Source organism: Rhodamnia argentea, chromosome 7, assembly GCF_020921035.1.
Source record: "Rhodamnia argentea isolate NSW1041297 chromosome 7, ASM2092103v1, whole genome shotgun sequence".
In the NCBI taxonomy this organism is placed as follows: domain Eukaryota; kingdom Viridiplantae; phylum Streptophyta; class Magnoliopsida; order Myrtales; family Myrtaceae; genus Rhodamnia; species Rhodamnia argentea.
This window is the reverse complement of record NC_063156.1, coordinates 1,962,667-1,988,532: the sequence shown is the minus strand read 5'-3', so window position 1 is coordinate 1,988,532 and position 25,866 is coordinate 1,962,667. Positions and strand designations below refer to the sequence as shown.

The window sequence follows — 25,866 nt, the reverse complement described above, 5'->3', positions numbered from 1 at the left end:
TTAGTCTTTTTACTTATTTGATTTTTTTCTTTTTTATTATAATTTTTTTATCTATTTTATCCAAAATTGAAAAAAATTTAAAAATTTTAAAAAAAGGAAAAAGTGGATGTACACGGGCGAGAGGGGCGACCCTCCCACCCGTGGCCGCTGCGGGAGGGCGATGAGCGGGCTTGACAAAGGCCGGCGTGGTCGCCGGCTCCTCGGTGAGGGTCGGCGACCCGGCCGAGCAGACGCGAGGGCCTCCGGCCCTCACCCGGATCTGGGAGAGGGCCGGAGGCCCTCGCCTCCGACTGGTGGGGGTCGCCGGGGTCTCTGGCGACCCTGCCTTCCTTCACCGCCCTGCCGACCCCCAACCAACAATGGGCCAACGCCCACAGGGGGAGGGGCAGCTCTCCCGCTTGTATGTGGGATTTTTTCTTTTAAATCGGGGAAAAGGAAAAAATAAATAAAAAATTAAAATGTGAAATGACGAAAATACCCTTCAAGTCCTTACCAAAAAAAAAAAAAAAATTACCCTTCAAGTCAGATCCTTTTTTGAAATATTATGATCATTTCGAGCCCTTAATTGAAATGTATTATGTCACTTTTGGCCCTTATTTGAAATAGAGTTCATTTTGGGCCTTTTTTTTTTGAAAAAATAAGAGAATTTCAGGCCTTTTTTTGAATTTTTCCCGAAACTTTTCGATCTACGACGCGTGAGTTACTCTTCAAGAGCATTGGTGGTTTCTCTTATTAAGCCAACGTCTACGGTTTTGCCACGTTGCTAATGAAAATGGCAGGAAGAATGATAACTTAAATGCAATTTTAGAAGGTTCGAGCCAAATTCGTTTCCAGTTGTGGCCTTTGACCAGGTCAATGACGGGATAAAATTGGTGAGGAAACGGAAACCCCGACGACGATGATGGGAGTTGCAAATTTGGAGCATGTACGCTGGGATCTTGACCATCAACCTTCCTTGAACAAAGCCTTAGGAATGATTGATGGGAGATATCGATAAACCACAAATCTCTTCGAAATTCCTTATTTATCCCTCACATTAAGTTGTTAACAATGAAGAAAAATATTATATAGCTACTAAAAATTATCCACGCTAGTATTGGTTGTGCCACGAAGGACAACTTGCATTCATGTAGCCGGATGGATTCAATTAGCAAAATATGAAAAGTTTAGGATTCAATTGGCAAAATTAAAAGGCTTTAGGCATGAATTGGCAAATGTGCAATATATTTAAGACTTTTTGGACATTTTTGTTCCCTTGAACTGAAACTTTTTTTTTTGGGCATTGGACTTAAATGACAAATCCCCTTAGCAGCGTTGCCGGCGTGGCTAAGTGTTGCGGATGCGCGGCCTTGCGCGGCTGGTGCCGGTGGTTTGCCCATTACCGTGATTCGTGCAGTGAAGAAAGAAGATGTTGAAGAAGAAGGGAGAAGCGAAAAAAAAAGGAAGAAGAAACTATGCTATGTGGACCCCACAATCAAGTGGAGAGAAGGGGACAGAGGAAGATCATGTGAAGTTGCTTTGAATTTTCTATGGTTGTGAATGTCTTAGACCCACTGATGTTTCAATTTTCTCGACTTCATGCATTTCTTACGTTGATTGAGTTGGGATTTTCTACAGTACAAGGCGACTCCAAAGTCTCCAATCAAATCAGGACCATCCATTCCACCCCTTTCACTCCTTTTATATTGTGCCTACTCCACACACGCACACTCACACCAAGCAATTCTTTATCAATTTCTCTTCTGCTAAAGACGAACAGAAACATGATCAATGCTCTCAGCTCCATGAATATCTATCAGGTGCTGCTACTCATTCTTGTTCTACTGCAAGCGATGACTTGCAATGCCAGGCCGAGTAACCAACGGTGCGTCCCTTCATCTTGTGGTGACATCCGCAACATAAGCCACCCGTTTCGATTGAAAGGTGATCCGAAGGGATGCGGTAACTTGAAGAATGAGCTGGCTTGCGAAGATAATCGCACCGTTCTATACTTCCATGGTGGTCGATACCAAGTGCGGTCTATCAACTATTCCTCCCTCTACATCACGTTGGTCGACGACGGGCTGCAAAAGGATAACTGCTCGTCGTTACCCCGTCACTCAGAGGCACTATATAACTTCCATAACAGTTCCGATCCAGACAACCCATACACTTTCTTCAGTGATACAGTGGTCATCGTGAACTACTCGGAGCCGGTTAATTCTCCATTCTACATCGCTGCCGGTCCATGCGTTGAGAGCTTGTACTCTTCGAACAACTCATCGTATTGGAACTTGTATCCTTTGGTCAATCCAAGGGCATTGGATGTTAGGGATTTTTGCACCATTAGCTGGTGGACGTGGGTATCACCATCACCTGATTTTGGCCCTTATGAGCAGATCAATAGTAGCTCTTACAACTACAAGCAAATCCATAAAATCATGGCGGATGGATTTGTTCTCTACTTTGGTGGTTATATATGGAAGATAACTTCCTTTTGCTCTTTTGATGTCTTCGGCATCTTTTACGGGACAGTTTGTTCCAACTCAAACTGGTACGAGGGAGGTAAGCATCGGTTGGCAGTGAAATTTTACTGCAATATGGCATGATTCTATACACTCTTTCATATGCTACTTTCTTTTTCAAAACTGGAAAATGAAAAAAGAATATTAAAAACTGAAGAAAATTAATGCGAAATTTACATGTTAATATACGTCAATATTTGTGTATTTGAAAGGGTTTTTTAGAGCTTCGTCTTACATATTAAAACCAAATTGTAGGAGTTGCAGAATTCCAAAAAACAATATAGGAAGTGACGGTAGAAGTCGCCCCACACAGATGCATCATCAGTTGCACATTTACCGGGCCTGGATTATCATTCCTTTCCACTAATTCAAGAGACGCTCGTTAACAGATTCTTTAAAAAATTGAATTCATATATCAATAGGATGAAGAAATTCTTAATTAAAATGAAAATCACTGTTTCCCTATATTTTGCGGATTGCTGGCAAAGCAAAAGGTGTTTCTTGTGTAGGCTAGTATTTCCATTCTTTTGGACACAATTCAGCTCACACAAAGTAGCATGCTATTGCTACTACTCTGTTTCCTCGCAAGTTTTGTTTTCCATGCTACTTTTCCTTCGGTTCCTTTTGACATCAGTCGTCCCTTCCACAGGCGTCATAGATGATATTGCCATTTGGACAACTGAAGATTTTATAGTTCTACTGGGTGAGCCTGAGCCGCAATGATTAGCTTTTAAAGTAGCTCACATAATGTTTATTCTAACCTGTCAAAATTTTGGTCAGTGCAATTTTGTGCAGTGAAATTCGTAATTGGGATGCCGTTTGTTGCGATATTTCTAATCTACAAGTGCCGAAGAAGACACTTAGCAATGGATAAGAATATTGAAGAATTTTTGCAAGCTCATAACAACTTTTTGCCGATAAGGTATTCTTACTCGAATATCAAGAAGATCACCAGGAATTTTAAGCATAAACTGGGTGAAGGAGGGTATGGTTCTGTGTACAAAGGAACACTCCGAAGCGGCAACGAAGTGGCCATCAAGATTTTGAAGCAGTCCAAGGCCGATGGCCAAGATTTTATCAGTGAAGTGGCTACTATTGGAAGAATTCACCATGTTAATATAGTACAACTTGTCGGTTTTTGCTCTGAAGGCTTGAAACAAGCTCTCGTCTACGATCTCATGTCAAATGGATCTTTGGATAAGCACATTTTCACCGATGAAAGTGATAAGTTTCTCGATTATAGGAAAATATATGAGATCGCTCTTGGGGTGGCCAGGGGGATTGAATATCTACATCGAGGGTGCGACATGCAAATACTACACTTTGATATAAAGCCTCACAACATTCTTTTAGACCAGCATTTCACTCCAAAAGTCTCTGACTTTGGACTGGTGAGACTTTATCCTACTGATCATAGCATAGTCTCACTGACTGCTGCAAGAGGAACCTTGGGATATATGGCGCCCGAGTTGTTCTACAAAAACATAGGCGGTGTATCTTATAAAGCAGACGTTTATAGCTTCGGGATGTTGCTCATGGAAATGGCAGGTAGAAGGAAGAACATAAATGCAAATGCCGAACACTCAAGCCAAATTTATTTTCCCTTGTGGGTGTATGACCAAGTCGGTGAAGGAGAAAGTGTTGAAATGGAAGAAGAAGTAGCAGAAGAGGAAAGGATGGTGATGAAAAAGATGATAATAGTCGCACTTTGGTGTATACAATTAAATCCTGATCATCGGCCTCCAATGAGAAAAGCCCTAGAAATGCTTGAAGGAGATATTGGGAAACTTCAAATGCCTCCAAAACCACTTATTTACCCACGGGATGAGCCAGTCAGCAGTGACAAAGCCAAGATGGAACTAGAAACATTCTCAACTTCATCAAGTGCTCACATAATTTCCGCTAGTTTTCCTTTTGGAGATAGCGATAATGCTTAGAGTACCATGCATAGTTTGATCGAAAAAAGCTTTGTGTATTTGTTATATGTCCCCACAATCTAGTATTTATGTTGGGAGGGACTTGGGCTAGTTTAGCTCGACAGTGATTACTTTCGAGATTGCCTTTTTTTTGCTCTTTGTTAATGTGGTGTTATTGTATTTCTTTAATATGGTTGTGCTCTCTTGCATCCTCCTTCTCAGAGAACAAACAAGTTATGATGTTTTCTTGCCAAAAAGAAAGGGCGATGATGTTGGCTCCTGCTCGCTGCTCCCGTAACATTCTCGACTTTGATTGATTGTGTTCTATCAGTTGGACATACCCTCGTTGATCCTCCACCACATATGATGCCCCCAATTTCCATGGCTCATAGGCTGAGAGAGGGACATGAGTTTTCGTCTCCATTCGACGCCTACGTACCTTGTGCCATTGGTCTTTCTAGTTTTCATTTTTTATCTTCTTCCTCAAAACTATACGTCAGTTTTGCCATGACCGTGGAATGGTGAAGAAAGAAGATGGAGAAGAAGAAGGGAGGAGGAAAGAATGAAGAAGAAACTAGGAAGAATGAAGGAAGAGAGAGAGAGAGAGAGAGAGAGAGAGAGAGAGAGAGAGAGAGAGAGAGAGAGATGGATTTCTTTGTGGATAGGATGTGAACCCAACAATCACGTGGACACATTGGAAGAAAAGTAGAGATTAAGGCCCGTTCAATTCACGGAATATGGAAGATTTAGAAAGTATTTTCCAAAAATAAATTGACCACTTTTATCGTTTACAAAAATAAATGAATGAACGAAAAATATTTCTATCGTCTACGCAAATGTTCAGACACAAATTATTGCCGGTAGTGTCGATATTTTTCATTAATCAATTATTTCAAGTGATACATGTGGTGTTAAAAAGAATCACTTGTGCGATGCTTTATCTTGCAGCGAGGTCCGTAACAAAAGGTTTCTCTTTCGGTTGAAAGGAGACTCAAAAGGTTGCGGCCTCTCTACGAATGAGCTAGCTTGTGAAAATAAACGCACCGTTCTATATCTACATAACGGCCGATACTATGTGAAGTTGATCTATTACGATCAATCTTCTAACAAAGATTTCTACGGCCAGATCACGGTGGTCGACGATGGTCTGCAAAAGGTAAATGCTTGTCCCTCTCTCGTTACTCTTTGGCGAGATCCAACTTAAGTGGAAACGGTCTCTACTATCTTAGTTCCGGAAGCCCTGTGGCCTTCGTGAAGTGCTCACACCCTGTTGCTTCTACTTTGTATGTTGATACCAAACCGTGTATCAAGCGTGCAAACTCTGCTGCCGGATTAAGCGCATCGGACATCAAGGATTCTTGAACTACAACCATGAAAGCCAAAGGGATCAGTATTATCGTGTGAGATTATCGTACAAGGACATCCACAACATGATGGCCGAAGGATTCACTCTCTACTATTCGGGCCCCTTTTCGTTTGAGAGAAGACATAACTTTTGCTTCTTAGGTTTCAGATAAGGAAAGAAGGGGTGCGATCACTATCACTCCCGTAAGCGATCTTTCCTAAAGCTTTTCATCTATTTCTTTCTTCTTCTTCTTCATCCTCCTTTTTCATAAATGCTAGCTTTACTAAGGATCTTATGAAAGTTTACCCATCGAGGGATGTGGCACGTCTCAAATGGTTCCAACACAAAAATTGCCACGTTACTTAAAGTAAAAGAATTCAGTAACATTTCTTAGTAGATTCGACGTGCATTGCTTATTTTTGTTTTACAACCATGGAGCTTTCATGGATTGGAGACTATCCCTTTGATATTTGTTTTACATCGATAGTAGCTCGTGTCGCGTGCATGGCTGCTATTGTTATGTGGGTGAATAAATTGCATACATCTAGGGGAACAAAAGTGAGATCGTGTTTCTTCGAGAGAAAAGATCATCAGGCCGCGATAATATGGATTTCACGGTGAAATAAGTTTATTCTAGACTTGCAGCTTCCAACGAATACAAGTGTCTTTTACACTTTGCAGTGATTGTTGGAATAAATCTTTGACTTGGGTTATAGCTTAGCGTGAACTATTGCTACAAAAACGATAGATTTAATTCTTCCTTGATTCGTCGGTAGTTCTCATTTATCATTTCCAGTCATCTTGAACGAGTTCTCTAGCTTTCTACAGCTAATTCTGCATGGATGATCACGGTCAATGTTGCACTAAATGCATCTACGAATCTCGCCTTTGTCTTGGGTATGACTAGTCCTTTTCTCCGCACACTTATGAAGATCTCAACCAGCACTATGACCAAAAAAAAAAAAAAATTGCATGTGTTAAAAAATACTAACACCACAATAATCAACGGCCAAATTTTTGTGCAGGCCACTTCTTGGCAGCAAAATTTATATTCGGAGCTCCATTTGTGTTGATACTACTAATCAACAAGTGGATGAAGAGGCACCAAGCGATCGCTGCAAACATCAAAGAATTCGTACGAGCTCACAACTTTTTGCTCATAAGGTACTCTTACTCGGATATCAAGGAGATCACAAACCATTTCAAACACAAGTTAGGTGAAGGGGGATATGGTTATGTAGAAAAAGGAAAACTTAGAAATGGCAATGAAGTTGCGCGTAAGATTCCGAACAATTCGAAATCTAACGGCCAAGACTTCATAAATGAAGTGGGCACAGTTGGAAGGATCCACCATGTAAAGGTGGTGCAACTCCTTGGTTTTTGTTTGGACTACTCCAACAAGCTCTTGTCTATGATTTCATGTGAATGGATCTTTGGATAAGCACATTTCCTATGAGCATTGTGATAATTCTCTTCATTATAATAAAATGTATGAGATCTCTCTTGGCATATCTAGGGGAATAGAATATCTTCATCGGGGCCGTGACATGCAAATTCTGCACTTTGACATTAAGCCTCACATCATTCTCCTAGACCGAAGTTTCACTCTGAAAGTTTTTGATCTACAAGATGAATAACTTGTAAAAGGAAGGATTCTGGTTCAATTTTGGGAATAAATATTCAAATCGATCAATTTTTTGTGACACAAATTGATTCCGATAGAGAATCCATTTGCCATAACACGTCAAATCTAGACACGGTTGAGACAAGTTTCTTGCATATTGTTGGAAAAGCTGTCCATAAATGAATCCGCCACCGTCTTATGCTAGCTTGACCGCAAGTGCAGCAATTTCTACGTAATTCCCACCAATAATATTTTAACTTAGCTGGTCCACACATACTTCAATCTTTCTCCGCTTGACTTTGTTTTATTGGTTGACTTGGACATTTCGAACCGACGACTCCTAGCTCTTTTCAGTCCTATTATGCATCCCCTTATTAAGTCTCCATCGCATCACTGATTAAAACTTCCATTACATTAGATCAAATAGCATAGATTTGATTAGTTTTCTCCAGTGCATATTTTATGTACAGTGTTTTACTCCGATATAGAATGTATTATTACTAGAGATGAGCTGTGGCACAAAGAATTATTACTCGTGCCTCGCTTTGTCTTGCGGCAAGGTCCGCGACATGAACTATCATTTTTGATTGAAAATGCGATTTCAAAAGGCTGATGGAACACCATGCGAGCCAGCTTGCAAAAATAATGGCATAGTCTTACATTTGTATGCCGATGGATATTACGTGAAATCCATCTCTTATGAAACAAACTCCGACGGTGGTGTCTATTTTTATGGCCAAATCATGGCTGTCGATGATGTACCGCATGTCTCATATGAAGGAAGAATAAGAAGTAGAGCAACTCCCTTCGTTAATCCTTATATCTACTTAGTTGAGGGTTTAATTAAACTTGAGGAAGCATAGTACCAAGAACAAACAAAAATGCTTAGAATGGGGATTAGTTCTCGTGAAGATGACTAATTTGACCTTCATACCAAGTTGCTAGTTCATTTAATGCAACTGTGCTCCAACTTAAACAAAGTTGTTACTTGAAACCCATGAGTACCAAGTTTATTGTTATCAACGTCACTACATGTTCTCATTTTCGTCTTCACAATATCGCACTTCTGACACATTGGCCTTGAAATAAGGATTATTATTCAATTTAAGGCACGATATCTCATTTTTACGATACTAAAGCTGATTTTTAGAGAGGAACAAATTGCCAAAAAGGTCAAACTTAGAAACCGCCGAGAAGTTTCCTTCCTAATCAACGTCAAAGACATCCATAAATTAATCCACCACCGTGTTATGCTAAGCTTGACGGCGATAACAACAATGTCTGCATAATTTCTACTGACGCAACCTTGAGTTGGTCCCCATAATTTACTATTCTTGACTGGACTTTGTGTTACTTGTTGACTTTGACATTTGAATGACAGATGACCCCACAACTGATCTTTTCGATTATGTCATCCATCCTCTTATCGAGGCTCCACCACAATTACCAAGCTAAAACTTCAATTCTTGCATCACACGATGGAGAGATGGCTGATTCTCTCGGCTCCATACTGATGTACCGTGCATTTATGCTCGTATTGCATGTTTTGCTACTAGGGACGAGTTGCAGAGCGAAGAAGAATCACTCGTGTGTGGCTTCATCTTGTGACGAGGTTTGTAACATAAGCTTTCTATTTCGACTGAAAGGCGATCCAAAAGATTGCGGTCTCTCCGCATACGAGCTAGCTTGCAAAAATAATTGCACCGTCCTATATCTGAATGTCGACTGATATTATGTGAAGTTGATCCATTACCGTCACTACGATAAAGATAGATTCGAAGGCGACATAATGGTGGTTGACGGTGGTCTGCAAAAAGGTAATTGCTCGTCCCTCCCTCGTTATCCACTGGCAAGGTTCAACTTCAGTGATACACCCTACCATCCTTCTTTCTACAGCTTAGTGGTCTTCGTGAAGTGCTCACAGCCCGTTGCTTCTACTTCGTGTGTTGATACAAAACCGTGTATCGAGGGTGCATACTCTGCTGGCACGCCTCCCAATTTTTCCCAAATGAAGGCATACTCATACGCTTATCATGTGTCACTTGCTCATTGGTCTGGTGAATTAAGAGTATCGGACATCGAGGATTCTTGCACTATAACCATGATGGCATTCGCGTCGTACTATAAATGGGAGTGGGGAAGGGATCAGTATTATCGCGTGGGCTTACCGTACAAGGACCTCCACAACATAATGGCCGAGGGATGCACTCTCTCCTATTCGGGCATCCTTTCGTTAGAGAGAAGATATGACTTTTGCTTCTTAGGTTTCAGATATCGAAAGGAGGCATGCAATCACTATTACAAGCGTAAGCGACCTTCCCTGAAGCTATTCTTTTTTATCTGCCTTCTTCTTCATCTCGATAAGCGACCTTCTAGTACGATTTCTTAATAGATTTGGCGTGCATTGCTCAGTTTGTTTTACAACCATGGAGCTTTTCTGGATTGGACACTGTTCCTATTGCATTTCTTTGGGAACACAATATTTTGCTCGATAGTAGCTCATGTCGCTTGCATGGCTGTTATTAGAAATATGGTGCGAGTGACTCATCAACTTATAAATTGTTCAGTACATCTAGGGGAACAAAAGTGAAATCCTGTTTCTTCGAGAGGAAATGAAAAGATTAAAGTTGAATCTAGGTGCTCTATAGGAAAGAAAACTCATACACTCTTCGTTTATTCTAGACTTCTCCACTTGCAACTTTCAACGAATGAAAGTGTCTTTACACTTTGCTGTCATTGTATGACTTTATCTTTGATTTGGGGTGTAGCTTAACGTGAATTATTCTACTAAAATCGTAGATTTGATTCTCCTGTGATTCGCCATTAATTCTAATTGATCATTTCCAATAATCTTGAACGAATTCTCTTGCTTTCTACAGCTAATTCTGCACGGAGTATCACGGTTAATGTTGTCATCAATGCAGCTACGAACCTCGCCTTTATCTTCGGTATGACTAGTTCTTTTCTCCTCACACTTATGAAGATCTCAAGCAGCACCCTGACAGAACAACTTGTATGTGCTAAGAAATAATAACACCACGATCATCAACGGCCAAATTTCTGCGCAGGCCACTTCTTGGCAGCAAAATTGATACTCGGAGCTCCATGTGTGTTGATACTTCTACTCTCTAAGTGGATGAGAAGGCACCAAGCGATCGACGCGAACATCGAAGAATTCCTACGAGCTCACAATAACTTTTTGCCCATAAGGTACTCTTACTCAAATATCAAGAAGATCACAAAAAATTTCAAACATAAATTAGGTGAAGGGGGATATGGTTATGCGTACAAAGGAACACTTAGGAGTGGCAATAAAGTTGCGATTAAGATTTTGAACAAATCGAATCTAATGGCCAAGACTTCATAAACGAAGTGGGCACAATTGGAAGGATGCACCACGTTAATGTGGTGCAACTTGTTGGTTTTTGTTTCGATTACTCCAAACAAGCTCTTGTCTATGATTTCATGCCGAATGGATCTTTGGATAAGCACATTTCCTATGAGAATGGTGATAATTCTCTTCATTATAATAAAATGTATGAGATCTCTCTTGGCATTGCTAGAGGAATAGAATATCTTCATCGGGGCTGATGCAAATTCTGCACTTTGATATCAAGCCTCACAATATTCTCCCAGACCGAAGTTTTACTCCGAAAGTTTCTGACTTTGGATTTGTAAGAATTTATCTTGCTGGTCACAGCATAGTATCATTGACTGCGGCAAGAGGAACCTCGGGGTATATGGCACCTGAGTTGTTCTATAAGGACATTGGTGGTGCCGATGTTTATAGTTTTGGGATGTTGTTGATGGAAATGGCCGGTAGAAGGAGAAATATAGATGCACATGCAGAGCGTTCAAGCCAAATTTACTTCCCGTTGTGGATTTATGATCAACTTGACAAAGAAAAAGAGGTTGAAATGGATGACGTCATAGAAGAGGAAAGAGAAACCACGAGGAAGATGATAATCGTTGCACTATGGTGTATGCGATTGAGCCCTAACAACAAGCCATCAATGAAAAGAGTCTTAGATATGCTTGAAGGAGATCTGGATAAACTATAGATGCCTCCAAAACCGCTTCTGTATCCGATGGAAACGCCGGTTGACAAAGTTGATACTGAGATTGAACTTAAAACCGTCTCATCTTCGTCAAGTTCTCTTATATTTTTCAACAGTTACCAGTTTGAGCATGATAATGAGTTCGCGAAATCACGTATTGTGTGATTGTTCCCCTATTGTAGAAGCGAAATGCCAAATGAAAAAAAATAGTCCTATCTACGTATATCATCATTCACTATCTAATCCATGCAGCTTTTACATAATTCTCACATAGCACTAGTGTTTTCTAGTATACTTCTCACTGCCATATTTGTTTAATGACAATGAGTGTTGTATGGCAATCATTCAATTTCCCTTTCAAGTGAATCTCCCTGTTATAACGAGGTAAATCTTTCTTCACGTTAATGTTTGCATTGAGCAATGAGTCTCTCTCTTTCCCATCATCTCGACAGCAGCCACTCCTCGAGCGAAGTTTAGGATGTTGAGTAAAACAATTTTAAATTTTTGGGGGTTGACTAAGATAATCATGAAATTATAGCGGGCTTAATGGAACCAGCCCAATAGTGTCGATCACGACAGGTTATTTATTTGAATGAGCAATACATCTTAATAATTAGTAATGGTAGGTTTAGTAAGACCAGTTTGCAATATTTGTATAATTGAGTTGTCGAGATGCTTATTATCTACAGAGAAAAATTGTAAAGTAAAAAAGGACAAGGTTAGACAAGATTTTTGAATAGTTCATATACATGACGAATAACTTGTAAACTTCGAAGAAAATGAATGGGTATTGGGAGCATGATATTAGCAACAAACAGAAATGCCAAAATTAGGGAGGTGCAATCTCTTTGAAGCCAGTGATACTGATATACAAAAGAAGCTCTTGAGCATTGGATCACCATTTTTCCGCATCAAGAACGATGGATATCAAATCAGATGGTAAACTCTTTTAATCCGTTATGGTATTTCGCAATTCTAATTATGGTGAACTTGGATGTTGTTCTAATGTTTTCATCGCGGCTTACATCACTCTGTTGCATCCTCCTTCGAGAGGATAAACAAATTGACAAGAGAGCAAGGACAAAAACCATGGGGGCAGGTGATGGACATAGAGAATTTGCCCTCCCTCGTTACGCCATTTAGGGTAATGTCAACTAAAATGCTAATGATAACTTGTGATCTTGCTACTTAATGTACTCTTAACGGCATGTTATTTCTCGAAATCATCGACTTATGAATTCATTTTTGAAGAAAATAGTCATATACACATTTTACAGAGTAGACACATCTGTCTATGCGAGAAACAACTTTTATCAACATGAAAAGGAAGAAGGTCCTAGACAAAACGGTTCTATAAAGCCTATATTTGAAAGAACTCATGTTCCATTTTAAAGTTAACGTGAAATTATTGAGGAGTACTTCTATGAAGTTTCTCTGTTTCTTCTTATATTAGGCCATGTTTTATTAGTTTAACTCGATAAACTTTTCATCTCCGCTGTCTGATTTTAAAAAAAGAACGTTTTTTGGTTTAGAAATTAGCGTGGATTACTCGTAAGTTCACTAAGATTTGATGTACCATCTAGCTCATTAAGAAAACCATGTCCATGGGTGGTCCATACTGTAACCCTTCCTAAGCTTGGACGCTAGACTAGATGGGACGTATGTGGAGGTCCATATACTTGCGAGTTTCCTCTTTGACTCCGGTAAGAACCACTCCTCTTTCCTCGCAAGACATTCGGTCCGCAAGTAGTTTTCATTTGTGGTTATTGCCTTCAGAAGTCACTCAGCATTTGGCTCGCCGAAATTCAACTTTTTATTCCCCAATCGCAACATATTTTTATTTTCTTGCACTAGATTTATTTTGACCAGAATCGATCACTCTTTTTGGAAAAAAAAATTGATGGGGCTATCATATGGTTTGCAAGATCGCAGTAATCGTTGAGTTATGCAAATTTTTCGTATTGGACATTAATAATCTTGGCACGAGACCTCATTCTACTACATTTCTTTAGTAAATGTCACTCTTGTACAAATAAGAAAAAAAAATTCCGATGCATGCTAACGTGTTTTCATGATACTGCGTCGAAATTGATGTACTATGTTGTGAAATGGAGAAGAAGTTTCGAGGGAAGCTAGTTTTTGTTCTTGATCTTTTTCCTAAAGACTATGCATCAATTTTCTCATGGTCGTGACTGATGGGGCGAAGAAAGAAGATGGAGGAAAAGAAGGGAGGAGGAAGAAGACGAAGAAGAAAAGATTGCGTTTCGGAAGGAAGTGATGTTCTTTGTTGACTTGACGGGATGTGGAACCAACAATTACGGCAAGAGAGTGGAAGAAACTTTTGCATTTTCCATGGATGTAAATTTCCAAGATGCGCTTTATATGTAGCTCATTTAAACGGATAACTTTATTGACTCCAAAGTCTCCAATATCTAGTCTATGGACAATAATAAAAATTTCTCAGAATCAATCAGTTAGGATTTATTAATTATCTCTCTAGAATGAGAAAAAAAATCCCATTTGATTAAGGTCATATCTCGGTTGCATGCTGGTACGAACGCATATAAGTCCTTTTTTTCTATTCAATTTGCAGCATGTGTTAAGTACAAAAGTTATAGTCGCTATTGTCAATATTCTTAACGAGTGCTGTGGAGGACGCGCTAATGGTAGTTTTATCAATGTTACATCCTTGTCTTAGCTCAAAAGCAAGGGCCACCTAAGACACGACAAAAAGTCCTGAAAGTAATTAAATCTAAAAGGGAGAAAGCATGATTCTCGCGGGCTTCCAAAAAGCAAATAAGCCGAATTCTGCTTGTTTTCTTACTTTGAAACTCTCTGTTTTGCGCAAATTTCAATAACATAAAGAGGCCACACGAAAATAAATTTTCTTAATTTAGGCTGCGTTTGTTGGGTGAAATTTTTATGTTAAAGAAAAATGCTTTTCGGGAAATAATTTTTCGGGAAAATAATTAATTTTGTTTTGTTTGGTGATGTGTGATTGGAAATATTTTTTTTTTCTAGTTTGAATCTTACGTGCCCGTCATTTCTTAGCCTAATTGCTTAGTCATATCTATTAAAATTTCAAGCCTCTGAGTGAGCTGCAAGGAGGGCATGTCTATAGACAGGTCGCTCGAGAGTTTATCTAAAGATGATGGATCGTCCAATAGTTAAACAATAATTAAAAGTTAACCTTCCGAGTGGTTTCTATTTGATATTTGATGTTCAACGATTCCTTGCAATTATGGTCGTACGTTATGACTTCTGTCCTCATCACGCGTGGTCGCGTGGTCCAATTGCAAATCCAGATACAACAATTTCCATTTTGCTTTTTCGGTCATGCGCGGTCTTTGGAAAAGAACGATTACAATTCATGTTTAGGTGCTGTCCCACTCCTCTTTTTGTTGTGGTGCTGCCGAATCAAAGGATATCGAAAATTATTCTCGTCATCACGTGCTTCACGGAATTGCATGTTCTTTGCTAGTGCTAGCAAGTTCTTGAAGCTAAAAAGTTAAATGGAGCAACAATTTCGTTTGCTTGTCAGAGAGAGCCTCCGATTTTGTTCTTTTCGGTAGATATAAATGTGGAGGGAAATTTATCAAAAAATTTCTACACCTTTCGCACTTTTGCCAATTTAGTCCTAAATCTTTTATGTTTACCGACTCAGTCCTAAATCTTTTATGTTTGCCGATTCAATCATACTCACCAAAAATTATTGATGTGGACGCCGACCATCCTACATGGCACAGCCGACAATGATCTGTATAATTTTTTTTTATAGAAATTTTATAAAAAAAAAGTTCGATTTTTTTTTCCTTTTTTGGCTTCAAGGCCGACGGCCTCGCCGAATTAGGTTTGGCAGGGGTCGCCGACCCCTAGGCGAGAGCCGACGAGGGCCGGCGACCCTAGCCGGGCCCCGGGAAGGGTCGCAAAGCCCTCGCGGTCGCTAGTGTGGGCCTCGCGGCCCTTGTCGTGGCCGGGCAAGGGTCGTGGGTGGCCAGATCTGGTAACAGCAGGGACCGCCGGCCTTGAAACCAACAAAGAAAAAATAGAAAAAAAAAATCATATTTCTTTATGAAAGTATTAAAAAATTATAAAATGTATCTAGCGATAAACACCCATAAATTGTGATAAACATCTCTTAATTGTCGGTAAATCAATATAAAGCTCACGAGAATGAACGCACTTTATCACATGTGAAATAGATGTATCTCTTGAGGCGCCATGCCTCAAAGCATGAAAGAGATGCCCAAGACTCAAAAGGTCAATATACTTATGCTCTAACTATCATTTAGGCAAAGGGTCAGTATATTAGTACAGTTTCATACAACAAAATCTAAAAAAGTTTGTCAGAGTGGATCAATTAGAATTGAGTAAATATCTTTTGAAAATGAGAAAATACCTCGTCCGGTCATGGAAATACTTCGGTTACGAGCTTATAGGAACATAGATTAGACTTATTTTTCTGTTCAATTTACAAAATGTATTTTGTACGTAAAGTGTCACGGAAGACGCGCTAATGTGATTGTATCAATACTTTTCTTAGCTCAACATAAGACACGTCAAGAGTCTTGCAACTATTTCAATTCCAACGCGGGAAAGCATGATTCTCGTTGGCTTTCGGAAAAGCAAGTCTTTAGATTCTTCCTTTTTTGCCCCCCTTACTTTTTGAACTCTCTTTCGCATTTTGACCATGGATACCTCAACTTTCTCTCTCGTCTGATCCTCTCTTTGTCGGCCAATATCTTAAGACCGTCGCTATCTCTTTTGCGCAAAGTTCACTTTAATAAAGAGGCCACCCTAGAACGAGTCTTCTTACTTAGTAACTTAATCAAACTTACACTGCAAACAAATCTTATTTTAACAAACAACCCAAAGTTTTTGTCCATAACTATTACCTTTTTTGTTTGTACTGAAAGTCCTAAAATTTATTACGAAAGTGTAATTTAGCACTAACACTTATAAAAAGTGTAATCAAATCTTAATACTTATTTTTGTCAAATTAGCGCAATCGAGTCTTTCTATTAACTCCGTCGATTATGACTAATGAAAATACTGATGGAGAATTTTTTTTAACTATTATTTTCTCTATCCAACGCGGCGGTGACGTGGCTAAAACATGAAACATGAAGTTAAAATAAGATTGTTTTAGTCCAAATCAGCCCACCTGAGGGTTTCATACCCCCTCTTTTTGTTTAAATTAGGTTGTTTTCTGAATTAATTTAAACAAAAATTGTATTAAAAATCATATTTGATCCAAAACAATGTCATTTTAGCCACGTCATGGCCCCATAGGTAGAGAAAATAACAATACAAAAAGCCACGTTCGTAATTTCAATTAATCTAGTTGGACGGAATTAATGGTAGGACTCAATTGAACCAATTTGACAAGTTTTACGACTTGATTGTACTTTTTATAAGTTTTAGGATTCAATTATACTTTCGTAATTTATTTTAGGACTTTGAATGTGTTTATCTCAAGAAATTGATTTAGGGTATGTACCAGAGTTCAATTGAAGTGGGGATCAAGAGAGACATCACTAGTTTTTATTTTTGATGTTTTGCCTCAAAACTATACGACAATTTTACCTTTGATCGTGACCCCGGTGGTGAATAAAGAAGATGGAAAGGAATGGCCAACATTTGCACTGAGTATGTGTAGGTGATTAAAGGGGGTCTCCAATAGGAATGGCCACCGGCCACCGGCCATTCCTCTAATGACGAAACCTCCTCGTTTAATGGTCCTCCTCTTTGATTTCTTGACTTTGCACTCCATTGGTTCCTTCGACTGACTTGGGCTTCTCTATAAGACCAGGCGACTCTCAGTCTCCATTCAAACAAGGATCGTCCAATCTTTTTTTCTCAATCTTTTTCCATTGCGCCTCCTCCAAACATACCCAGCAATTCTTTACCAATTTCTCTTCGCCCAAAGACAAACGAAGGCATGGTTTATGCTCTCGCCTCCATGAATATCTGTCGAGTGTTGCTCCTCATTCTTGCTCTATTTGTAGCAATGACTTGCAGCGTCGAGAGTAGACGGCAGTGCGTCCCTTCATCCTGTGGTGACATTCGCAATATAAGCTATCCGTTTCGACTGGAGAGTGACCCAAAAGGGTGCGGTAACGTGGAGCTGGCTTGCGAAGACAATCGCACTGTTCGGTATGGTTACGCCGCCGACCGATACTATGTGCAGTCAATCGATTATTCCAACCACCAAATCAGATTCGTCGACAACGGACTGCAAAGGGATAACTGCTCGTCTCTCCCCCGTTATTCAGTATTTGGGTATGGGTCCAATGGCACTGCAAATAACGTTAGTACATTGGTGATTGTGAACTGCTCGGAGCTGGTTGATTCTCCATTCTACATCGCTACCGGCCCATGCGTGAAGGGGCCATACTCTTCCAACACATCATCGAATTGGAACTTGTACGCTTTAGTCAATCCAAAAGCATCATATATCCGGGATTTTTGCACCATTCAGTATTGGACGTGGGTGTCATATAATTTTGGGGGTGAAGAGCAGATTAATAGCAGCTCCTACAACTACGAGCGTATCCATAACATCATGGCCGATGGATTTGTTCTCGAATATGGTGATCTTGTTAGTAGATGGAAGACAACTTCCTTTTGCTACTTTGATCTCTATTACCGCTTACATTTCAATAGATACTTTCTTTCCCGTCGCTTGGCAATTAGCGGCTTGGGACGTCAGGTTTGCGGATACACGTACTACTGGGGCGGTAAGCATCGATCTGCAATCAAATTTTACCATAATTTCTGTACACTCTTTCATTTGCTACTTTCTCTTCGAAACTGGAAAATGAAAGAAAATGATGTCAAAATATAGATGATGGTGTACGTCAATGTATAAATGTGTCTAGATTATTTTTTTTTTTCCACAAAAGAACTAAATCTCCCACTGTAAAAAGAAAAAAAAAAAGGATGATTCTTGCGCGGCCAACCACATGACTAGTTTTTTTGTTGGCATAGATTTTACATTTTTTTATTTTCTTAATTAGTTCTTTAATTAGTCACTTAACTAATAATCCAAGACACACTCGTTAACAATCCTTGAAAGATTGTATCCACGTGTCGATAGGATGAGCAAAATTATTTTCATTAAAAATAAAAAGCACCGTTTCTCTAGATTTGTTGACCGCTAATCATGCAAAATGAGTTTCTTATATCAAATCATTCCTTCTTTCCTTTGAAGCTTATTCCTTCCATCTATTTGCAAATGCACGCATCACACTTCTCATATTCTTTTGGACTGAGTAGCCTGCTAGTTCTCTGTTTCCTCGTGAGTTTTGCATTCCAAATTGTTTTTTCCTTCAATTTCTTTTTCACATTATTGATTCCTTCCTTCCACAGATGTCCGAGATGATATTGCCTTTTGGACAGTTTGGGATATTACAGTATTATTAGGTAAGCCGCAATTATTTATTCCTACAATAATTATGATTTTTTTTTTTACTCTAACCTATCAAAAAAAATTTCAGTGCTTTTCTGTGTAGTGAAGTTCGTTATCGGGATGCCGTTTGTCGCGATATTTCTGATCTACAAGTACAGAAGAAGGCATTTAGCAATGGACCATAACATCGAAGAATTCTTACAAGCTCATAACAACTTTTTGCCCATAAGGTACTCTTACTCGAATATTAAGAAAATCACCAGAAACTTTAAGCACAAGCTAGGTGAAGGGGGTTATGGTTCCGTGTACAAAGGAACGCTCAGAAGTGGCAATGAAGTGGCTGTCAAAATTTTGAAAAAGTCCAAGGGCCATGGCCAAGATTTCATTAGTGAAGTGGCTACTATTGGGAGAATTCACCATTTTAATGTGGTGCAACTCACTGGTTTTTGCTTTGAAGGCACGAAACAAGCTCTTGTGTATGATTTCATGTCAAATGGATCTTTGGATAAGCATATTTTCACTAAGGATGGTGATAAGTTTCTGGATTACAAGAAAATATACGAGATCGCTCTTGGGGTGGCGAATGGGATTGAATACTTACATCGGGGGTGTGACATGCAAATACTACATTTTGATATTAAACCGCACAACATTCTTTTAGACAAGAATTTCACTCCGAAAGTTTCTGATTTTGGACTCGCGAAACTTTACCCCACCGATCATAGCATAGTCTCTCTTACTGCTGCAAGAGGAACTTTAGGATATATGGCGCCTGAGTTGTTCTACAAAAACATCGGTGGTGTATCTTATAAAGCGGATGTCTATAGCTTCGGGATGTTGCTCATGGAAATGGCAGGTAGAAGGAAAAATGTAAATGCAAATGCGGAACACTCGAGCCAAATTTATTTTCCGATGTGGGTGTATGACAAAGTCAATGAAGGAGAAAGTATTGAAATGGAAGAGGCTGTGGAAGAGGAAAGGAAGTTGAGGAAAAAGATGATAATGGTTGCACTTTGGTGTATACAATTGATCCCCGACCATCGGCCCCCGATGAATAAAGTCTTAGAAATGCTTGAAGGAGATATTGGTAATATTCAAATGCCTCCAAAACCGCTTTTTTACACACCAAATGAGCTAGTTGACGATGACAAAGCTGAGATGGAATTAGAAACATTCTCGATTTCATCAAGCGCTCCCATAATTTTCGCTAGTTTCCCATTTGGAGATAGCAATGATGTTTAGAGGACCATGCACAGTTTGATTGGAAAAGGTTTGTTCCCCAAAATATAGTATTATGTTTGGGAGGGAGGTAAGCCAGTTTAGCTTATCAAGTGATTACATTTTGTCTTGGTCTAGCTCTTAGGTTAGTGTTGTGTTATTGTACTTCATATATAGTTTCACTTTCTTACATCTTTCTTCGTGTTGTAACCCTTCTTAAGCTCGGACATTCTTTGGGAAGCGTACGCTATTATGTTCTGCTTACTGTCTTGATGTTGTACTTCATACATAGTTTCACTTTCTTACGCCCTCCTTCAATAGTATAAACAAATTAATAAGAGAGCAAGGACAAAAACGGTGGGGGCAGGTGAAGCACATAAAGAATTTTCCTCCCTCATTACCCTATTTAGGGTTATGCTAATTAAAAAGCCGATAATAACTTGCTTGTCTACTTAATGTGCTACTACCGGCATATTATTTCTTGAAATCAATGATTTATGTTTTACAAAGTAAACACATATGTCTATGCGAGAAATTACTTTCATGAAAATGGAAAGGAAGAAGGTACTATATTGAACAATTAATTCCATGAAGTCGTTATTTGAAAGAACTCATATTCTCTTTTAGGCTCCATTTGTTTCACACGGAAAATATTTTTCTCAATTTTCAGTGTTTGTAGGGCGAAAATTGATTGATTAATGAAAAATATTTTTCGGTAAAAAAAAAAAAAAATTGAGAAAAATGATTTCCAATTCTGATAAACGGAAATCATTTTCCAACCCTTCTCCTTTCGTCCTCGTCTCCTAGCCCCTCCTTTCCCCGTCTTTCTCACGCAACGTAACTTCTCCATCTCTGCCCTCATCTCCAGAGCTGCTCCTCCATCTCGTCTCTCCTCCTCCACTGCTCCTCCTCCGCCTCCTTTCCCCATCTTTCTCATGTAGGCCTCGACCCCAACGTCGCGGGAGAGGGAGGAATCGACTATCCGACGGAAGGGCTTGCGGAGTGATCATTCGATTTTTGGAGAGCTTCGAGGAAGAGGTGGAGGCATAGACGATCTTTGATTTAGTGCTAGCACCGGCGACAGATCCGGTTGGTCGTTGACGATTTGGGCGAGGCCAGATCCCTCAAGGCCGGGCCGGATCTGGTTTGGTTTCGACGGGGAGCTCGAGCCTCGCCGCCGCATCTGGTTTGGTTTCCGACGGCGAGCTCGAGTTTTGCAACCTCGCCGATGGCTCGCTCGAGATTCGCGGCCACACTCCAAACCGCTTTCCGACTCGTGGACTGGTTGGGCAATCTTGATTTCTTCCACCTTCAGCCCTTTGTTCCGCTGCTGCTCCGCATAGAAGAGGAAAGGTGTTGTTCTGCTATTGCTCCGCGTAGTAGAAGAAAGGAGGAAGAAAATAAAAAAAATAAAAAAAGAGAAAAAGATAAAATAAAATAATTTTTTCTAAAAATATAAAAATATTAAAAAGAGTGTATTATGGAAATTGATTTCTTACCAAACGGCAGAAAATATTTTTCAATTAGTTTTTAAGTTTCAGCCAAACACAGGAAAATATTCTCATTTTTCGGAAAAATGACTTCCTGGAAAACATTTTCCAAAAAGATTACATTTTCCGTGAAACAAACGGAGTCAAGTTAGCATGAAATTATTGTCAAGAAAATAGTTGAAGTCTTCTTTGTTTATTCTTATATTAGGCCATATTTTATTATTTTAAGTTGATAAACTTTTTCATCTTCCCTGTCTGATTAACAAATACGTTACTTGATTTAGAAAATAGCGTGGATTACTGTTAACATCACTAAGATTTGACATACCATCTTATTCATTAAGGAAACCATCTCCAAGGGTGATTCGTATTGTAACCCTTCTTAAGCTCGGACGTTCTTTGGGAACCGTACGTTATCATGTTCCTCTTATGTGAATTCTAGCTAATCCAGTTTTAGCATATACCTTATCTACACTTGAGAGTTTCCTTTCTGACTTGGGCGTGAACTAGTCATCTTTCCTCGAATGACAATCAGTCCGTAAGTAGTTTTTTTTTGTGTTTATTGCAAGGCTCGCCGAAATTAATCTTTTTAAAGCTCAACTGCAACAAATTTTCAATTTCTTGCACTAGATTTACTTTGACCAGAAGTTGATCAATTTTTTGAGAAAATATTGAAGAGGCTATCATATGTTTGTCAAGGTTAAGTTAGCTCTAATCTAAAATATGAAAAGAAAATGGGAAAACTACGGGGGCAAGTTCTAAAACTTGTCACCATAATGCACTTGAATTTTAAAACTTTTGCTTGGTTGAATCTAAATCATGAAACTTGCAAATTTAATGTACTTGAATCCTTTCACAATTTTGTCAGTTCTAAGAGGCTGAAATAACACATAGTTTTTTGTTTTCTTTTTCCAATCATTCGTGCCTATTAATGAAAAGGTAAATCTTAAATTGTACATCCACTATAACCCAAAGTGCTAATGGGAGGATTAAAGAGAATGCTTGTGACAAGTTTTAGGACTTAAATGGACAAAATGGAAAATATTAGGATTTCAAATACATGAACTTTATAATTTTGTGACTCATGTTGCGATTGTTAAAGAAAAAGGAAAAGAACCTAGAATGATAGAACCCTCTAGTCGACTCACAAGAGTTCCCGTGCCCTTACAAGCTTTGTTTTTGGATCTCTAATTACTCTGTTGAGTTAGATGTGATATAGTGTGTAGTTGAGAAAAATTATCCAAATAGTCTTAGATCTATTGTACTTTTACCAATTCAATCTCAAACATTTAAATGTTGTCAATTGAATAATAGAATTTTTCACGTTTTGTTAATTGAGTGCATCCGGCCAATTTTGGCCTGAAATTTTTGATGTGAACGTTGAGCGTTTTACGTGGCACGGCAGATGTTGATGTAGAAAAACAATTTCAAATTTTTTTCTCCTGATTTCCTTTTATATTTCCTTTTTTTTTTCCCTTCTGAAATGAGTGTGAAACTAGAGAACATGCTATTTTCCTTTGTGGGTGGTGTGACTATACCTATTTTGGTGGTTTAGGCTTGAACGCCAATAAAGATCAGAAGCAGGTTTGGTTGATGGAAAATTTCTTTTTTTAGCTGCGAGCGAGGGTTCGCGACCCTCACGAGGCTCACAAGACCTCGCCTAGTGGCAAGCAGCCTTCGGTCATCCCTAACAAGAAAAATGACGGAAAAGAACTTATTGAAATTTTTTTAAAATGTTAAGATATTAATAGAAATTGTCTACGCTAGCGCCGGCCAACTAAATAGACTGAATTGACATGATGGCAAAATATTTAGTACTTAATTGGTCAAAAAAAAAATTATTAGAACTGAATTGACACAATTGTAATAGATTTTGAACTTTTTTTTTAATAAATTTTCCTGGTTATTTGTTGGAGTATTATAACGAGCCTGTTACTTGCTGCGAGATCTTTCCTCTTGTAGAACTGAAATGCAAAATAAAAGTAGCGAAATACTAGCATCATCATTCACCACATAATCCCTTAAACGGGTACAATATTAACACTAGCGCTTTTCTGGTAGACATGGCAATGGGCCATGAACGGACAGTTCCGGTTGCGGTTCCGATTCGTGGCCATGCTTGAACTGGAACCGGCCCTTGAAGGGGAGGTCCCCGCTTCGGGCCAGTTCCGGTTCGGCCCAATTTTGGGCTGTTGGGAACGGCTCTTCCCCCCCCTTTTTTCCGATTCGAAACCGGCCAAGAACCGGTTCCAGGCCGGTTCCAAATTTTTTAAAACCGTAACCGGCCGGTGAGGGGCCGGGCCAGTTCCGGTTATTCCATGGGCCTGTTCCGGGCTGGTTCCTGGCCCAAACCGACCCGTGGCCATGTCTATTTCCAAGAGAGTTCCTCGTGGCTATGTTATTCAAAGGCATAGATGTAATTTTTTCAAACTTCAAGGGCACTTTTCAAATATCTCTCCTGTCTCTCCTTTCTAGTCTTGACGTTGCGTAGGCTTCTGGAACAAATTACTTACTTTGAAGGTAGATATTAGAGAATAAAATTTCCGATACTCATAATTCCAGTCATCTATTTCGAGTTTTATGTTGTAGTTCGATACCCGACACATATCTTCAACCCCTCTTCTCGAAGGTCAGTTACAAGTTGCGAAACCACGTGTTAATGTAACTTGACATAACGTGAATGATACCTTTTGATTACTCTAGAGATATGACAAACTTACTTGACACTTGCACGGACATATAATATGATTTATAAACCATATAGACTAAGATCATCTCAATCAATAACGATGTGGACCTCGTAATGGAAATGGAACCCACGTAATCAACGGTTGATATTGACCCACATGATGTACAGTCCATGCAATTGCTTCTCCTCCGAGCCACAGGTGTTTCATCACATAGGACGGCTTTGTGTCATTGCTTGACTTGTGCCTCTCGAAAGACGACTCCAACACAGATGCTTCATCTTTCCATGCCAAAGCTAATTCCTTGAGAGAATCAGTTTGCCAAGAAATTTAGAGAATGCAGAGAAGTTTCCTTCCTAATTAATGCGAAAGATATCCATGAATTATTCCACACGGTTTATATTTCTTGACTTGACTTTGTGTTAGTTTTTTGACAAGGACATCTCAATGACAAATGACCCGCCCGATCCCAACTGATTTATTCGATCATATATAATCCACCCCTCTACTGAGCCTCCACCACGGTTATCAAGCTAAAGCTTCCATTCTTACATCAAACGGTGGAGAGATGATTAACTCTCTTGGCTCCATATTGATGTACCATGCATTTTTGCTCGTGTTGCATGCGCTATTACTAGGGACGAGTTGCGATGCGAAGAAGAATCACATTTTGCATAGGTACAAGTTGGGTCGCACTTAGAGGTGGCAAAATGGGTCTAGAACCCATATTCAACTCACATTTGATGATGGTGGGTCAAAAATGAGTTAGCTTATGTGCTTAAGTGAGTCATAAATAGGTAACTTAAAAATCTAATAGGTTTTAAATGGGTCATAAATGGGTTAGGCATAAATGAGTCGGGTAAGATAGCTAAAGAGTAGAGAGTCATAAAATTTTTTTTATGAATATTTCCAAAACATTCAAATTTTTTAATATTTTTAATATTTTATTATAACATTAATTTTTTCTTTTCTTTTTTTTTTCCTTTCTTTTCTTTCTATTTTCTTTTTTCTCCTGCCTTGGCCATTGCCTTGCTTAGTCGCCACTGGTTGGCGACGGCCACCGGCTAGCCTAGGGCGAGCTCGACTCGTTGAGATTTGATAAGCCTTGAGATCGGCCGAGCTCTAGCGAGCCTCGAGGCTCACCTAATTTTGGTGAATATCTTTCTTGGTTTTGAAAAGTACGACCATGTCTTTATACTTCAAAGACGGTTCACTACCTTTATAATTTATTCGTGTCTTATTAACGCGTCTGAATTTACCAACTTTTATTTGAAATTATCATTCTTAATTGTACTAACCATATCTTATTGTGATGAATACTGGTACAAAACTGGTAAATCCAAGTGTTAGTAACTTCCAACATGTTGAGCCACAAAAATAAACGCTAGGAAGATTATTCGAGTTGTTGATAATTTTGGACTTCTCCAAATCAAGCAAGATAAAAGTTGATAGTGACTAAAATTAGTCGATATCTTAAGAAATACAGGTCGGGTATGGATCGGGTATGGGTCGGGTCGGGTTTGGGTCATTGAATTTGCATTGGGTGAATACGGGCCAAAACGGAGTTAAATGAGTCAATATGGGTCATACCATATTCGACCCAACTCAAACCC

At 39.2% G+C, this 25,866-nt stretch overlaps 3 protein-coding genes and 1 long non-coding RNA gene across 5 annotated transcripts in view; 3 read left to right on the top strand and 1 right to left on the bottom strand.

Annotated features, from left to right (window-relative positions):
- LOC115728335 (rust resistance kinase Lr10-like) overlaps positions 1 to 20,259 on the top strand; it is a 42,686-nt gene extending 22,427 nt beyond the window's left edge. The window contains exon 3 of the mRNA XM_048282801.1: positions 18,947 to 20,259. Coding sequence (XP_048138758.1) covers positions 18,947 to 20,100 — 1,154 coding nt within the window. The 3' untranslated portion in view covers positions 20,101 to 20,259. The remainder of the gene's footprint in view (positions 1 to 18,946) is intronic.
- Positions 1 to 25,866, top strand: part of LOC125315838 — a 121,756-nt gene that overhangs the window by 66,388 nt on the left and 29,502 nt on the right. The gene's annotated exons all lie outside the window — the stretch shown is intronic.
- The window catches only part of LOC125316033, a 92,693-nt gene that overhangs the window by 38,571 nt on the left and 28,256 nt on the right, over positions 1 to 25,866 (bottom strand). The gene's annotated exons all lie outside the window — the stretch shown is intronic.
- On the top strand, positions 2,540 to 4,585 carry LOC115728334 (rust resistance kinase Lr10-like). Of its 2 annotated transcripts, XM_030658684.2 has the most exons (3): positions 2,540 to 2,544; positions 3,154 to 3,207; positions 3,285 to 4,585. In XM_030658684.2, the coding sequence occupies exon 3, from the start codon at positions 3,317 to 3,319 to the stop codon at positions 4,439 to 4,441; it is 1,125 nt and encodes a 374-aa protein (XP_030514544.2). In that variant the 5' UTR covers positions 2,540 to 2,544; positions 3,154 to 3,207; positions 3,285 to 3,316; the 3' UTR covers positions 4,442 to 4,585. The 2 variants fall into 2 exon arrangements, with proteins under 2 accessions (XP_030514544.2, XP_048138760.1); XM_048282803.1 differs by lacking the exon at positions 2,540 to 2,544 and having other exon boundaries at positions 3,033 to 3,207.